The sequence below is a fragment of the Thunnus maccoyii genome, chromosome 12 (assembly GCF_910596095.1).
Source record: "Thunnus maccoyii chromosome 12, fThuMac1.1, whole genome shotgun sequence".
Lineage (NCBI taxonomy): Eukaryota > Metazoa > Chordata > Actinopteri > Scombriformes > Scombridae > Thunnus > Thunnus maccoyii.
The window spans coordinates 2,164,128-2,182,474 of record NC_056544.1 but is presented as its reverse complement, the minus strand read 5'-3'; the positions used below and the strand labels follow the sequence as shown (position 1 = coordinate 2,182,474).

General features: G+C 38.5%; 1 protein-coding gene across 7 annotated transcripts in view; it reads left to right on the top strand.

The window, feature by feature from the left end:
* The window catches only part of LOC121908226 (cadherin-18-like), a 211,346-nt gene that overhangs the window by 109,593 nt on the left and 83,406 nt on the right, over window positions 1-18,347 (top strand). For all 7 annotated transcript variants that reach the window (XM_042428079.1, XM_042428080.1, XM_042428087.1 and 4 more), the window contains one exon: window positions 17,783-17,950. In XM_042428079.1, the coding sequence (XP_042284013.1) occupies window positions 17,783-17,950 (168 nt within the window). The remainder of the gene's footprint in view (window positions 1-17,782; window positions 17,951-18,347) is intronic.

The window sequence follows — 18,347 nt, the reverse complement described above, 5'->3', positions numbered from 1 at the left end:
AAATGAATATCCAAACCCAAAGTTAAAAATAGTCTCAACATTGTCAAACTGACTTGATAATTACAATGATGAGCCATAAGCATGCATTCTACATTGAATTTAAATGAAAGTGACAGTAATTCAATATTGGACAGTAACAAACCCTAATGTTCAGACATAATTAGTTTTCAAGAACTTTTTTTGTGAGAAAATAAAGAGCCACTGTCAAAACAAAGTATGTGATTAAAGTTCACTGTTATTGTTTTATCATTATATGTATTTTGTCTAAAATCAAGTATCCATATGAAATCTAATTGTAGTCTTTTGACTGAAGTAATGGGATAAGAAGGGTTCCATTTGTATCTCTATAGAAAAAAACAACATTCATATTGACTTGAATAGCTTTAGGGCAGCATTCAGAGAACATTGGGGTTGCTGGAAGCAATATTTTTAAAAGAGGGGCGCTGAGGTTTTCTTGGTGAGTGCTTTTGTGTGTTTGTCTTAAGACCAATGTAGTCCTACATTCGAATGCACATTTTCACAATTTTATCATAAACTTAAGAGCTTTCCTGTGTTTTTTTCACAGCACTGTAAAGTCTATTTATCTCTATTTTACCTACGCAACCACAGTCAAATTTGTGTACTGGGGTCTGAGCACTTCTAAAACGCGGGTGACCTATGCTCAACACTGTACCTGAACACCTCCTGTGTAGACACATGGAGCCTTCGCTGATGCTGCTCTGCTGAATGTGCTCTGCTTTCTGTGTAGACACAGTGTAACTATGCTGAGTCTCTGCTGTATTTTGCGGTCATTTATGGTCTCGCCAGCTTCTCTGTCCTCTCATCTGCTCTATTTGTCAGTGTTTGTAATATATATTAAAATTTGGCAAATTCTTGTAAACGTTGCTATTGGCTAGACTTAACTACTGGTTCAAACCAGCCCCTCCCCTCAACCAGCAGCAGAGGGAGGACAGAGGACAGGAGGAAGGACTGATAGTGACTGATGTCTGTGTTCTTCATTCTTTCTAAACTTCACTCAGTATTTCAATGTCAGGAATATTATTTATTTTATCGTGATCAATAACAAGACTTAATTAAAATTTGAATGTCAAATTTCTTACCGTTGCATTTGTTTAACATTCATTCAAGTATAATTTCTATTCACATGTCTTTTCTGCTCCCTGCATGTGAAACTAATGATAATGATATTCCAACTGTCCAGTTAAACAAATCTGTTATTTGGCATCCAGTGACATGCTTTTTTAATGATATAACACAGAATAATAATCAGCATTAATATTGAGGGAAGACAATTAGCCTACATTTTAATTGATGAGGAGTGGTATGGGATCTGGATAATGGATAGGGGGGCACTGGCCCAAAAAGGTTGAGAACTACTGCTTTAGGGGTTGTTGATGATCCTACTACTGTCACACGGTTACACAATGTAATAAACAACTGAACTAATTCACTCTGCACAGTGTTAATGGCAGTGGCTACACAAACACAATAAATATATTGTTGTTTGGACTTAATATGGGATATGTTGATATTAATAAAATATTAAATACATTAAAGTACATTAATGAGCTGTTTATGGCAATAAAACCTTCTTATTACCTCCCTGGCACCAAACAGAAAAGCTAGTTACTAGCTGGTGAAGTAGCAAACACCAAAGATGGTGGAGACCAAAACAGAGCTAAAAGGAGAGGACTTACATTCACCAGGAACACCAAAACATGACTCCAGTAAATGACAAATGATGTGTAAAAGAACGTGTTCACCTCAACAGTTTCATAGAAGATGATATATATGTGACAGGCAGCATATTTAGGGGTTGTTGTGCCCCCAGTGGCCAAAATTGATTATTGCAGGTTTAAACATTTATTCTGTCTGGCAGAGTCGGTGTAAGATGACTTACAGTAAAGTCCAACCAATTAGGTTAGTCATTTGGCTGTATTAATACCTGTCATTTCTATTACTTAAATGTAAAAGCTACCATGAGGTTGCTACAGATAAAATTATATTAATCAATAATTAAGAGTATCTGAGTGTGATTTTTTTTTTTTACATGTGCTCATTATTACAACAAAACCCCTCACTCAATGTAACTGTGATTTATTCAGGTCTATATGTGACAGTATTCAACAGTTTACTTCCAGCCTGATCATCTGCAGAAACCCTATAAATGGAGGCTTATCTTTACAACTGTGCATTGCGGTCCTCTCCCTTGTGTGGCAAATGATGCCGTGGGCTCAGGTGCATAATGTACAGTACTGTATGGAAGATCAAAGTGTGCAGTGTAATGTAATTGACTATTCCTGTCTCCCATAGCCTGTCATTCTTCTAATTCAGACTCTGCAGGGAAACTACGGTGAATGTATTAGAGTTAGATTGAAATATACATCATCCACCGTTAGCATGAGGTGATGGAAAATAAGTTGCACATGTGACCTGAACAGGACCTAGGGGAACTCTGGACCGGTAGGTTACACAGGCTAGGAAGCACTGTGTAGCCGATACATAAACAGTTTATCTATGGATCGATAGAGAGAGGACCAAAGTTAGCGTCTTGCTCAGGCCAGAGCTTGTTCATTTCTGTGTACGATTGCATAACATTCCCAGTCATGTTATCTCTAAGCTCTCTGATTAAAGTGCATGTTAAATTAATACCAAAACGTTTCACAAATTGAATAACAATTGGTGTAACAAAACCGATGATAAATAACATAAAACATTCTGCCTAAAGGAAAATAAGTGCACAATTTCAAAATAATTTAACATATATTCCACATAAACAAAAGTTGGCTTTACTGAAAATACTAATATGTACCAAAATAATATAACTCAGAACACACATTCCCTCTAATACCTGCAGTCACTCACATATTAACACATACAGTCCTGCTAACACTCATTCAACACTAGCCTAATATACACAAAACCTTTCTACAACATTCTCGCACATCACACTCTCTCATACAATTGTACTTAACAGCAGCGCTTAACAATATGGCGCGATGACAACATGTTAGTGAGTGACTATAAATGTTAAACTAGTTTGAATATGGTATCTTTCTCATCACCATTTAATCACTGCTGGCTGGCTAATACTCTTAGCAATATTTAGAACACATTTTCTTATGTTACAGAATGCTAATGTCAGTTACTTACACTTATAAAACTACTGTGCAAAACTAAAGTTCATGGAAAGAACTAATCAGCACGACAATGCTCATCAGGACAATCAGCTACAAAACGAAGCTTGCTACACTTAACATACATCTCAAAATTACAAAACAATTAATACTGAATTCACATTAGATCCTGAACCAAGCTAAAAACAAGAAAACAAGTTTTGCAGTACCTGTTGATCAAAAGAGAGAGGACTAGGGTGAACATAATTTCAAACCCCCAAACCAGGACCCTTCATGCATAAGCACATGTACACGCTTGTGCACGCACCATAGGCGTTTTCATCAGGATGGGGGACAATTATTTCAGCGCTAAGCACACCTACCGAGCGCACCTTTCAACACCATGGACAGCACCTCTGCAGATGAAAAATTATGTTTTGTCTCCCAAAATCCACCAAGGTATTGGTATTTTTTGTAAATAAAAAAGACACAAATCTCTTTGTGTCCAATAAATAACTTAATAGGCTCAACGCTATGCCACAATCTGGTCACAGGTTTACAGAACGAGTGTACAATTGCTACAGTTGTTTACAAAACATAAAAAAACGTTAAAACATTAAAACATCAATCATAATTGCACCTCATTAATAACAAAAACTGAGCAGGAGCCTTTAAATAAAGTTACCTTTAAGAATATTGCCGGGTACTTTATGTTTCTCAATCATCCTTCTTAGTTAGAGTTTCTTTTCTGGAGTTCTGGAGAAATCACAACTTATGTTTGGCCATCTTAATGTGATCTTTTATATCAGCATTTCCACTGTGCGCGACCAACAACGTACTCTTGCAGTGTGTGTAGTACACAGCATTTTTGTTGCTGGGTACTTTACAAAGGAAGGAGTAAGACTGCTGGAGCTCTTTAGACCCACTCTCTCTTCAGCATGACAGCTGACCGTTAGCATATTGACAAGTTCTGTCAGAAGGAGCCGCAAGCACCATAGGCTAGCAACAGCCTTGACAACGACACACTGATTGATTGACACACATACAGACAAATCAGTGTTGAATTCAGACATATGGTGCATTGTTTATGTTTTGTTAGGTAATAATGAGCGGGACAGAACATGATAAACATCTATGTAAGCACCGAAAACAAGCATAATATTATAATTATTGTTTTAATTGTGGTGAAACCGGGACAATTTTGTAGTGAATGTTGAAAACTGGTAAATTTTAGTGTTGTTAAGATATTTGTCGGGACTCGGGACACCCAGCTTGAAACCGGGACATTCCCAGACAACCCCGGACGACTGGTCAGCATAGAGAGGCCAAAGTTAGCGTCTTGCTCAGGCCAGAGCTTGTTTATTTATGAGCTGCGCATGAGTTGAGCTTGTAGCTACAGTCTCCATACTGCATCCACAGCAGCACCAGAGCACATCTTATGATGTGAAAGTATATTACATTCATATAAAAAAAATGTCAGAATAATTCAATTAGACAAAAAACACGGGGTGTCTCTTTAAATAAAAACTAAACATATAGCATTTCCAACCTACTAGACACGATATCTATTATTCATCACAGGGTAGAGCTGTACTAAACTGCTTGTACATGAGAAGCCCTTAGCATGAACTGATTTGAATGATATCAATAGCCTGGTGCCAGACCTGTGAATTGCAGTTCAGCAGTTCAGATAGACAGGTTCGTGATAATATATGACTTCCTCCCTGGCTGGATTAACAATCAAGCCAACCACGGCATTGTAAAAGGGATTAAGAATGTAATAATTTATAATACTAATTTTCCTGTGCCAGAATGAGAAAAATGGTGAATAATTAGATTGACATAGCTGTGCATGTTCTTGCACAGTTGACTGTTGACTGAAGTAAAACCTTTAATTCGTTTACAGCACCTAGCAACTGCCACCACAGCTTCCATGACAACTGAAAATGGCACTGAGGGGACAGATACGTCACTGGAGATTGGTTTGGAAAGAATAATCACTTTCCAAACAGACAATTGCTAAAACAAACACAATGTTAGAATGAATAATAAAGGGAGACAAAATGACAATTAAGCCTTATTATCAGGCTAAAGGGTTTGGTATGAATCAAACAAACATGTCTGAAGGCAACAGTGGTTATAGCTGTTCTGAATGACCACACTCAAAGGCAGGGTGAAAAGCTTGCCCTTATAGTGAGGCAAGATGCAATGAATCGTACAAATGTGGATAACTGCACACTCTTTCTGGCATTAATGGCATTAATAGTCTTGCAGTTGTACACGTGAAAAGTGGCATAAGTAGTTTTGTGATTGAGAGAATGATACTTTCCCACCTCATCACACCTGACCAATCACAGCATGAAAATAATTTTTATTTGTATATTTTTTACACAAAGTCCACAAAGTGCTTCACAGCATCTAGGAAACAGAACACATTAAGATCAAAACAATAAGAAAATTACGATAAAAGATATGAAATCTCTATAGAGATAATATGTGAGATGCAGCCCCTTCAATTCCAACATTAGAAATGTCGGGGGGATGGTGTTCAATGATCAGACAAACATTTTGTTTGAGGAATACTGATACCATAAAGGGCAACACACACCAGCACCATGTGACGTACACTGAAACACCTGCAACTATTGTTTTCTAAGAATATGCTTAAAGCTGCACTGATTTTCATTTTTATATTGTATTTTATGTATTACAGTGGATCAAAGGATTGTGTGAAATGTGAAAGGTGTCACTCTTAGTGACAAACCCACAGAGAATTATAACCAACTTTGCAGTTCCCCTTACTGGAAATACAGAACGTTGTGGTTTTACTGTCTGCAACTTCCCTGTTTTGGTTGAGCCTCACAGCTCTCATTAGCTTAGTTTCCAGCAGCAGCAGGCAGCTGTTCTCAGTGAAAAACCCACTGTACACTAAGTGCCCAGCATCAAACAGACAGACAAAGTTAGCAGCTAGCTAGCAAACAGAGTGAAGCATTTAGCGGCTAAAGACCTGGATATTTTTCTCGGGAGTTGGTGAAGATCAAAACAGAGCAAAAAGGAGAGTGAATATCGGACTTAAATTCATCAGGTGGACACAAACATGACTGTAAATGAATGCTAACTTTGCTTTTAGTCTGCTGGATGTGTAAATAGGCAACTGTTTGCTAATACGTTAACCATATAAACTTAATATGGTAAAGGTCAGTTTTGTGTTTACATTCTGCTGCCCCCAGCTGGCCAAATAAATATATAACGTCTTATCAAATATGTACATTTCTACTGATATATTAGCAGCAGTAGTAGTGGTTGCCTCTTTAACCTTTAAAAATTGAAAATCAGGTAAAACTCCTTAAAAGATGAATGTCTTTTTCAGTGAAGATTGAATGATGCTAAACACAACCACGTGGCTATCCACTGGGAGCCTGAATGCAGAGACATCCGTTGAACCCTAATATGTATGCTTAGCTTCCATCTGCTTGCTTTCTGATCTCTGTCTGTCTCTCTGAGCTAAAGTAGAGAAAAATATTCTCCTCTTATCTGCCCTCTCTTCCTTTCTCTCTTGTGTTTGTGTGTGAGGGATTACAGTGAAAAATGAGACAAGGGCACGCAGAAGAAAGCTGCATTTATAATGTCAAGTACCCTTTACTGTCAAAATATATATTTAATATATTTCCTGGCCTACGATCCTGGCATTATTTGGGCTCCTCTCATTTCAGCACGAGGCGGGCAGTGGAATGCACACAGCTTGAGGTCTTTTGGTTTTCTGCAGGTGGAAGCCAGTTTTGTGTCATTCTGTCAAAAGGACTGAAGCTGGGATTATACTGAGGGCTGGGAAGAGATGTCCCAATACATCCCTCACAATCAAATTCACTATTGGCTCAAAAATATTGGTTTTGGCCTTCAAATCCAGTAAAAACTAATTCTAACGGTCTGAAATTATGTCGATTTTTGTCCTTGGCTCAGGACAGTTAATCTTGCCCTCCATCACTGTGACACAGAAGCAGAATTCCTCCAGTTCCTCTAGTTTTTTTCACCTCTCTCGTACGCCAGTCCCCTCCACTCATTTTCAAACTCTCTCAACTTCCTTTTGTCCTCTATCTCTCTCTCTCACACATCCCCCCTCATCTCTCTCTCTCTCTCTCTCTCTCTCTCTCTCTCTCTCTCTCTCTCTCTCTCTCTCTTTGCCAGTCTATATGAGTCTCTCACCCGGTCACTCTCTGTGATACAGGTGCATAATGTGTGCTGCATGTCCTGTCCAGCCTGCACCGTGTCTCTCTGCTCAGTCTAAAGGGGCTGATAAGGCCAGATGGCTCTCTGCTTTGTAAGCCTGTGAAGCGAGTAATGCAGTGGAGCAGAGCCTCCAGGCTAAACACTGTCTGCATCTCATGTGGGAGAGGTGTGTACATGTGTGTGTGTGTGTAGTGGTAATTCTGTCCTTGTTAGAACCAGTTTAGGTTCAGACCTTCTGAGTGTGGACATTTTGCAAAATGAGGTCATTTTGACCAGTCTTCACTCCTTCAGGCTGCTACTTTTGGCAAAGACTTAAAATTACTCAAGGTTATTTCTGTTCATTCAACACAGCCACAAAGTCACAGAACATACCAGACATAAACTATCATTTTTCATGCATACGTGTCTTTGTGTGATACACAAAAAGCAGTTTGTTGACTGCTGTATTTCGAGTAATTGCCGTCACTGGACAAGTGGAGTGTGTGTGGAGCATTTTCTGAACACACTCTGACACTTGAATAATGAGATCATCCACTCGCTCTTGCAGCTACACGGCTCACAGTGTCTCATGCTCAGTTGGTGTTTTTATTTTACTTAAGAGGAACAGTCACACAGTTTTACAGTTACCAACTAACAGTAAAACAGATTCATAACACATGAAGTAATTGCACAAAGTTATCTAGAAAAAGTAGTAGAGTGCATAAGGGAAGGAATGCCTTTAACAAATGTTGTCATTTTTACAATATTTTTCATTTAAAGTAAATAAATTGAGTATGTGTAAGAGGGGAAGCTCGCCAATTATAAAGTTACAGTGTGTGAGTTACATGGTGATGTGTCCTTCTACATGCTGCTGTACCTTTTGTATCCCTGCACCGGCAGCAATACATTATGTTCCTTCTCAAGGTTATCAGGAATCAGGGTTTAACCTTCAGGGTGTCAGTGAGTCACGGTGAGACACAAAAGTGTTGTAGGTGTTGGTAACCTGACATGTGTGTAAATTGAGGAGAACATTACAGAAGGTTCCATAAATGCTTATCTTCAACTCCAATGCTGCTATGTACAGGTGTCTGGTAATAGTTGACCTTGTTTGGAGTTGTCCTGTTAGCAGTTTTACAGATGTCTCTTTTATGATGGCGGTCAATGGGGAAAATGTTTTCTTTAGCCTCTGGCATGTTTTTGTGGCAGTACCATGTTGGTCACTGGTTCAGATTGGTAGCAGTCTGAGCTGACTGTAATAAATTATCCCAAAGACCAACATTTTTGCAAAATAACTTTGTTCGGAGAACTTAAGGTGCTCAATTGGTAAAACTAATAAATTAATGATAAACTAAATAAACTAATTAATTTTGGGCTAGCTAGTGTTGGCCACTGGGAACTTTTCAAGGGGAACTTATAGTTTTGCATTGAGAGGTATGTCAGCTAACAATTCTGTCTCCTAGAAATTACATGTGTATACTGCTAAATTGTTTTCTCAATTACGTTGCTTTGGCATATGTAATCACTGCCTGGATTATGTTCACATGCATAATTTTTAATGAAGGAAGTGCTACATATATATACTTCACTGAAGTTGTAGGGAGGTGATTGAGGTGGATGTGCAGGCACAAAACACAAGATGTTGACACCGGAGGCCGAAGTTTTCCTCTTGAGTCTTCTGTGAGGTTAGGTTTAGGGAACAAAATCACTTTGGTTTAGGTTAGTGAAAGATTTAGGTTTTGGTTCAACATTAATAAAAACATCAAGTCACCTTATACTGATGTCATCTAAACTGCATCAATTCCCCAGGTTATAATTACTACGGCCACTAGATTGCGTGAATGTGACTATGGATTGTTTGTACCTGCCAAGCGGGTAGCTCTCTAGTCTGAAAAGTGAAGCCATTGTGGAAGTGCCTCAAACCTGCATTATTTCTAATGGCCAGCAGGGGGTGACTCCACTGGCTGCAAAAAGAAGTCAGATTGTATAGAAGTCTGTGAGAAAATGACCCTACTTCTCACTTGATTTATTACCTCAGTAAACTGTTTCCTAATGAGTTTATGGTCTCAGTTGCTAGTTTCAAGTCTTCTTCAATACAGCATGATGTTCATTTGGTAAATTATGGCTCTATTTAGAGTAAAATAGATGATAAAGCAGGGTGTGCTTTAGGGCGTGGCTAAGTTGTGATTGACAAGTTGCTACCATGGTGACAACGTTGATAACGTAACATAACTATGGCGTAAACCCAGATTCACAGAGTATAGGCGGAGTTGCTGCTATTTCAGTGTGTTTTCAGTTCGTGAAAGTTAATTGTAACATTTTGGTCATCAAAAACAGTCATTTCCAACGGACAGAGTCGGATGTTCAGTTTTTTCAGTGAGTACATTTTGTTTTAATGTTTTTAGGTCTGTTTTTCACTAGCGGAAATCAGCATTAGCATTATCACTTTTAACCATAGATTGTAAATGCACCGTGCTAACCAAGCTAGCAGCTAGCACTATGGTCAGCTCCACCCTCTCGTCCAAATATGGTCACTTCTGGCTCCAAAAATCAAATATGGCGACGGCCAAATCCAAGATGGCGATGGTCAAATCACCAAACTCGAGGCCTCAAAACGGCAGACACCAATGGGCGACGTCATTGTGACTACATCCATATTTTTTACAGTCTATGGTGCCGACCTGAATTTTAGACCTATAGCTACTGTTGTTTTCATTGTGAGGACAGGCTGGTATTTGCTTTGTAGTTTAGTATTATTAAATAAACACAGTTTCTTGGAGGCAGGGTTGCTACAGCACAGCCTGCAGTAGGTTCTGTAGCTACGCCTACACTGAGCGTGTGCTTCCTTAAACATATAACTAAATGTCAGGGCTATGGCAGCTACCGAATACCATGTGGAAACAAGAAGAACTATGATTGGTCAGTGTGGGCTGCTGCATTTTTGTGGAGAGATTATTGATAATGAAGACAAAGTTAATGAAGTTGAAGATTTTCCTTTTTAGCGAAGCCATTTCCAATGCAAATCCTCAGTCTCTGTTTCTTCATTAATTTACATTTTTGTCAAGTTGTAAAAATGTTGCAATTGAATGAATTATTAAATGTCCAGTAACGTGTTTCATTATTTTTTCCAACAAAATATCCAATCTTGCTACAGCATTATTAAACTTTTTATGGATACGTTTAGACTCTGGCAGCACTTGGTTAAGGTTAGGGAAAGATTGTGGTCTTAGTTTAGCACAGAAAAAATCTGCAGTGACTTGAAGCACAACATGTTTATTAACATTTAATTAAAACCAGACTCTTTCACTAACCTTAACCAAAGCGCTTTAGTTGTCTAAATCTAAACACACACAGGACTCAGGATGTGGACCTCAGCCTCTGGCGTCAAGCTCTTGCGTCTTGTATGTCCTCCATCCACTCTGACATCCCCCCTCTGACTTTTAGAGCAATAAATATATGTACTGTAGCACTTCATTCAGGAAGCAATTATGGTTGCCAACTCAACATAATTGGGAAAATTAATAGTATATAATCGTAATTTCAAGGGAACAGGGTTGCTGCCTCAGTAACTGAAAGATTGTAAACACCTACTTTAGCTAATAATGATTGCATGAAAATAGTCTCCTTTTCATATGTACATGGCAGACCCTCCACTCTACATGACAAAGTGGATAAAAGAGTGTAAACACAATTACTGCGTGGGGGAATATGGTTAGGCACAATACAGCCTGATAATGCGTGACACATCCATCTGGCATTGTAGTGGTGCTATCCATGGGTGATACCCTGAACTATAAATCAATAGTTATGCAGAGGCATCCATGGCAGGACCACCACACACTGTAATTCACAAATATCATTCCACCTTCACTATGACAGACGCTGGCAAACCAGCTTGTAAATGCATTACTGACAACCACTGAACCGATGTGGTGCAGTAGACCACGATGCACTGTCAGACACACCTAGCTCTGATTCAGAGTTGCCAGTTTTGGTCAAATATCTAGAGTGAGATCTCATCATAGAATGTTTTAAGACTTGCCTTTTATGAATGTAATGAATTCCAGAGCTGTAGGTAGGAAAGTGGTTGGAAAGAGATGAACACTGAGGAAACTATATCTGGCAGAGGAGAAAGTAAAGTCAGGGGAAATATCAGGATAGTTTCAAAGATATATGGCATACCCAAATCCACTCTGTCAGAAGGCAATATGGGGAGGCTGAGTGTGGTCCTTGTCCCAAATGCTTCTATCACTGTAAGTTTGGAAGAAGCCTTTGTAAATCACAACTTTGGTCTTAAATGCATAGTTTGTATTTCTATCATTTCTTTCAGTTATGATAAGCTATGGAGAGCTGGTATCTGGGAACAGATCACTGTAGTGATGTCACTGTGTCCCCAACAATTAACTTGTTGAGTATTATTATGATTGATAGAAATGATGGTCAATCCTAAAATATGATGCTTTACATGCCTTACCCTGAAAGGACAAACAGTAACAGTGGCTACAAGACTCTGGTGAATGTCTACAAGGGCATTAGTGACAAATGGTAGGTTGGCTTTGAAGCTCACCGGTTGCACATCAGGCTCACTGGATCAGGCCACGGTCCACAAGGCAACACCTGAGGCTTCATAAACAGGTGCCTGTATATGGGACAAGGCGGTTACGCACTCTGTGTGGGTGGAAATAATAAAAGAGAATGAAGGGTAGAGGAGGCCTCATAGTTTTTAAAATACAGTTTTAGTATTTTTTAACCATTTACACCCACCTAAACACACGAGCAATTTAACTGCACCTGCTTCTTAATTTTAACTGTAACTTCACATACTGAATTGAAAATGGTAGGGCGGGACAGTTAAAATGTGTCATTTTTTTGTCATTGTTAAAGAATGAGGTTGGTTTTATTCTGTATTTTTCTTATTGTCAACAAATCTTTCTCTCAATACTTTCAGACTGCGTTACCCTGTCTGTGGCTCTTATCTCTAAGCCCATCCCACTGAAGACGTTACTCTTTAAAGATACAGTAGGTCACAAATATATAGTTTTAGTTTAGTTTTTTTTTTTTTTTTAAAGGTTCAGTAATTTCCTTAAACAGCTGATTACTGTACTGTTTTTAGCAAATGTTACTTAAACAGGAGGGAATAGTGCATTTGTTGGGGACTATTTTCAGCAGCAGATTAATCTGTAATTTAAACTCTAGTGAGTATTTCTGACAGCAGGACGCTGTGTGTGGGATTGAGTCAGTGTGTGTGTTCATGGTAATGAAGGAACATATCACCAAGTGCAACAGCATGGCTCACTGATGTGTTTTTAATAGTTTTGGACAACAACGGAGGTCTACGGCACAAAGGAACAAGATATATCAGACTTTGGATACACACACAACATGAGATTTGTTGACAGAAAGAAACATATCACCAGACTCATCAGCAGTCTCATCCTTTAACTACTATCTTAATCAGTTTTTCCTCATCAACCTTGTTAAAATGACATTAGATTTCTAAATCTTAATGTGTCTTAATCATGCAAGTTTTTGACTTGAGCTGTTTTTAACATCTATGTGGTAAATTGACTGTAACCACTATTAACAGAATTATCTGCGTATAAGGTGTTTATGCAAAATGAAATGAAGCATAGATTTTTTAAAAATATTTATATTGAGGAATAGATGTATTATATGAAAGAATGTACTGTAATAAACAGGGACACTTAACAAATGCCTTTGTTTTTGTCGCACATGGAAATAAAAAAGTGTACATTTATAACAACAACAGGAATACATGTTGCATCTAGTTTTCAGTGTAACTGAGATCTGATGATGTCTTCAGATGGAAAAATATGTTTCAAGAACCAAACACCTCGCACAACTATGAATGATATAAAAAAAAATAAAGGGTCTCAAACATGCGGGCATTAAATCAATTTGATTTTCAGTTTGTGAGAGTGTAGAAACACAATGTTTCAGCAGGATGCTGGTAAAGATGCAATCTATACCATGATTATTTTATTGCAATGTGCAAGGAGAGCAGTGACATGAGTGTATGTGTAATCAGTGAATGATATGAAGAAATAATATAAACGTGTTCAGCAGTTTGTTTGTGTGTGTGTGTGTGTGTGTGTGTGTATAAGCGTGTTTTACCGTCTGATGAAGAATATAAGCTATAAACATGAGCTACCATTCCCTGTGGCCAAATCATATTATCATATTTTTTATATTACATCCAATCACTTTCACCTCTGCGGATGTAATACATGTGGTCTCCCTTCATGCCTCAGCCAGAATGCTGACTGAGGAGCTTGGAGTCAATTCATTTTTCCTTTCAGATTTCCCAGAAATGCACCAGCAGTCGATGCAGGATTATTTCCTCAGGATAATGCGCCATTGTCTTTTGGATCACCGCTTTTGTCACCAATTCTCATTTGAATTTATTGGGATTTGCTGCTAATATTTCACTTTGTGTCATGAGAATGATGACATTTTTAAGCAGGGCACAATGGCTAATAGGAGCAATCCCTGGGTACAATCCCTGGTTTTGTGCATTAGTGTATCAGTGCATACATTAAAATGTTTTAAACAATCAATTTTAATATATAATGATAATTACATTAAATTTGTATCACTGTCTTCAGGCAGACAGTCATTTTACTTAGACTGCTTGATGCTGACGATAGTGTTTGATTTTTAGTTTCCTCTAGATTCAGTTTAAAATAGGAAATATGTCAACTACACTGTCAAATTAGTGTTTTGTTTCTTAGGTGGCTTATAAAACCATGTCCAGCTAATCTGCATAAAAATAACAAGTCTGAATGTGAGTTTTGATATTGATAATGTATTCCATGAAGGCAGCAGCAGATGTGTTATAAATTCAGCAGAATTGCATGAAAAATTAAGGCATTATCAACAAGTGCTGAAACATAAAAAAACAACATTTTTTGCAGGTTTAATTACTTTACAGTGAGCCTAACGTATTTAACATCGATATATCACTACAGTTACATAAGTAACTGATGTTTCTGTTATCAGTATCGTATATTGTGACTTTCTCCAACCTAACCTCATTTTTAATTCAAGATATCATTCAGTCATGTAAACATACACTCTGCTGTAGCTACTTTATGATATTTTTCTGTGTAAGAATTTCATGTACTGTGTGTGTCCTGTCCAGAGCCCAGAGACGGGGCAAAGATTAGCCTGCCAGTTTTGTGTCACAGGTGCTGCTGTAGCACAGCCACAAAGCTTAGTTCTTTCTTCACTTCAGTTCACTCCCCTGAAAAATTGCTGCAAGTTGTATCTCTTTTCTTTCTTTTCTCTTTCTCTATTCTTTTTTCATTCTTCCATATTTTGAAATATTTGTCACTGAGATTTCTGACTCTATTACTGCCATAGGTGCTGAATTAATATTGTCCATGATACATTATATGATATACAGTGCTGCTTGAAAGTTTGTGAACCCTTTAGAATTTTCTGTATTTCTGCATAGATATAACCTAAAACATGATCAGATATTTACACCTGTCCTAAAACTAGACAAAGTGAACCCAATTAAACAAATGAGACAAAAAATATTTTTTTTTCATCTTTTTCATTTATTTATTGAGGAAAATTATCCAATCTTACACATTTGTGGGAGGCAAAAGTATGTGAACCCTTGCTTTCAGTAACTGGTGTGACCCCCTTTTGCAGCAATAACTTCAACCAAACGTTTCTGGTAACTGTTTATTAGCTCTGCACATCAGCTTGGAGGAATTTTAGCCCATTCATCCTTACAGAACAGTCTCAACTCAGGGATGTTGTGGGCTTCTTTGCATGAACTACATGCTTCAGGTCCTTCCACAGCATTTCTTTAGGATTAAGGTCAGGACTTTGACTCAGCCATTCCAAAACATTATCTTTCTTCTGCTTTAACCATTCTTTGGTAGAACAACTTGTCGTTTAGTGTCGTTGTCTTACTGCATGACCCACTTTCTGTTGAGCTTCAGTTCACAGACAGATACCTTGACATTTTCCTGTAGAATTTGCTGGTACAACTCAGAACTCATAGCTCCATCAATGATTGCAAGCTGTCCTGGTTCAGAGGCAGCAAAGCAGCCCAAACCATGATACTACCACCACCTTGTCTCACAGAGAGGATAAGGTTCTTATGCTGGAATGCAGTGTTTAATCATTGCCAAACAGAACGCTTCTCATTTAAGCCAAAAATTACAATTTTGGTCTCATCCATCCACAGAATATTGTTCCAATCACCTTCTGGCTCATCCATGTGGTCTTGAGCGAACCGTAGACAACAGCAATGTTCTGTTTGGAGAGAAGTGGCTTTTTTCTTTGCAACTCTGCCATGCACACCATTGGTGTTCAATGTTCTCCTGATGGTGGACTCATAAATACTGACTGTAGCAACTGCAAGAGAGACCTTTAGTTTCCTAGACATTACCCGGGGGTCCCTTGTGGCCTCCTGGACTATTACACGCCTGCTCTTGGTGTGATTTTTGTTGTTCGACCACTCCTCGAGAGGGTAACAGTGGTGTTGGATGTCTTCAATTTGTATATGATCTGCCTGATAGCCGACTGGTGGAGTCCAAACTCTTCAGAAATGGTCTTGTAACCCTTTTCCAGCTTGGTGAGCATCAACAACTCTTCTTCTAAGGTCCTCAGAAATCTCCTTTGTTTGAGCCATGATACACTTCCACAAACCCAGATTTCTCTTCTTTAAATAAGGCAGGGCCTCCCAGACTCACACTTGATTGTCATCCCATTGATTGAAACACCCAACTCTAATTTCCCCTTCAAATGAATTGATAATTCTAGAGGTTCATATACTTTTGCCACACACAAATATTTTACATTGGATCATTTTCCTCAATAAATAAATGAACAAGTGTAAAGTTTTTGTCTCATTTGTTTAACTGATGTCTCTTTATCTAGTTTTAGGACTTAAGTGGAAATCTGATCATACTTTAAGTCATATTTATGCAGAAATAGAGCAAATTCTTAAGGGTTCACAAACTTTCAAGCAGCACTGTACAAGAAGGCAATCAACAGAAACAATCAAGATTAAGTCGGTTTCACCAAATGTACAGACAGCCAAACACAAACACACATATGGTTGGAAGCTGGATTGGTACGTTTGTGTCATGTTGCAGCAGCTTCTATCTGTATTATTTTATTATTTTGATATTTTTTTAGAGCAAGCCTTTTCAAATGGTCTAGTTGTTAGATGACAGGGTGTGTACCTGGTCAACTCACTTTGCCATGGCCTCAGTTTTTGTGTGATTGCATTCCCTTGAGCCAGTTAGGTAAGGTTCACAAGGCGATGCAAAATGACTGTATGAAACTATTGAGTGGTTGATGGACAACACCAAGAAAGCTAATGGACACAGTTTATCTCACAGTTAAAACTCACTTTGTTAACACTGTGTCCACTCCTTACTATTCTCCTGATTTGGTCACCCAACAGCAGAATTTCCTCTATAGGTCCTCACCATTACTCTTGGTTGCACAGGCTCCTGGGCACCCATGACCTGTAATTAGCAATGGAGGTGAAAGGGATTAAATTTGTGATGTACATAACATTAAAAATGTACATCTTATCTCACCTGAAGAAACACTCCCCTTAAAGAATCTCTGATAGTGAGCTCTGTGGATAATCCAGAGTAAGCAGTGGAAATATGTGTTGCTGTAAAATTAAGAAATAATGTGTTTTTTTATAATTTGTTAAACTGACCCCTTAGACATGGCTTAATCATGTGTAAAGGTCAGTTTAATCATTAATCTAAACCAGTTATAATGATGTATTAAACTGCACATGGCCATAGCCAAATGAAACAGTTGCCGACTGAACAAACTGCTCTGTGTACAGTGTAGTCATCAGCCGTTAATAAGTCCTTGATGCTGGTGAAAGCAATTTCCACAGAATCAGAAAGCAGTAGACCAACTGCACACAAGCCAGCTGTATTCTTTTCTGCTTTTTCTGATGTTTATGCAATACTAGTTTTTAACATGTAGCTTCAGCAGTGGTGGTCCTGGATGTTTTGGTTCCCTGTAGGTGAACTTCAGTCAGAGCCCACCATCACCCCTACCCCCACCTCCATGGACATGAAATCCACTCAAATCTGACACATTCACATTCAAAAATTTGAACAGATTAACAAATAAACCAAACTAACAGTATCTGCATGGATAGAACAAACAAGAGGAAAGTACGCACATGTAGTAGCTGATTTGAGGGGAAAAAAATGTGTGTGTGTGTGTGTGTGTGTGTATGCATGTGTTTGTTGCAGGGGTCCTAATCTAATATATGTATCTACTGATTGCTCATGAGCAGCAAGTGCTTTGTTATCCTTCTCCATGTACCCCCTATGCATCGGTATCCTAGGCGACTGCCTATGTTGCCTACGCTGCCTATACCACAGACCACCACTGAGCTTCAGCAACACTGATATTTGCTCCTCTCCTCATGTGTGCCTCAGGTGTCATCCGTACAGCGATGTCCAGCATGGACCGTGAGACCAGGGACCACTATGCTGTGGTGATCCAGGCCAAAGACATGGCAGGATCAGTTGGAGGACTGTCTGGATCCACTACTGTCAACATCACCCTCACTGACGTCAATGACAACCCTCCAAAGTTTCCACAGAGTAAGTGATCACACTCATACACAGTGTACAGTTGTGTCTGACAAGAAGTGTCCTCTCACCATCATTTAGTTCTTTCTTCACTTCAATCCAGCAGGCTTTGTTAGTCCTTTATTTTTTGTTGCTCAGGTTTAGTTGATTGATAAGTTCTTGTAGATGTCATCATTATACAGATAATGTTGCCATAATCTAAGACTGAGAGAAAGTGTCCCGCCATGAATTAGGTAAAATAGGACTTTTCAATTGAATGCATTCATATTTGTTTCACTTGTAAGTCACTTGGGCCACATGTGGAACTATTTGTTTTGATCCATTTTTTCTCCTGTCAAGAGACACTAACTTTCACTGCTCAGGTTACCATTACTCTTAATTAATCTTTATATAGCAAATAGTTGTTACG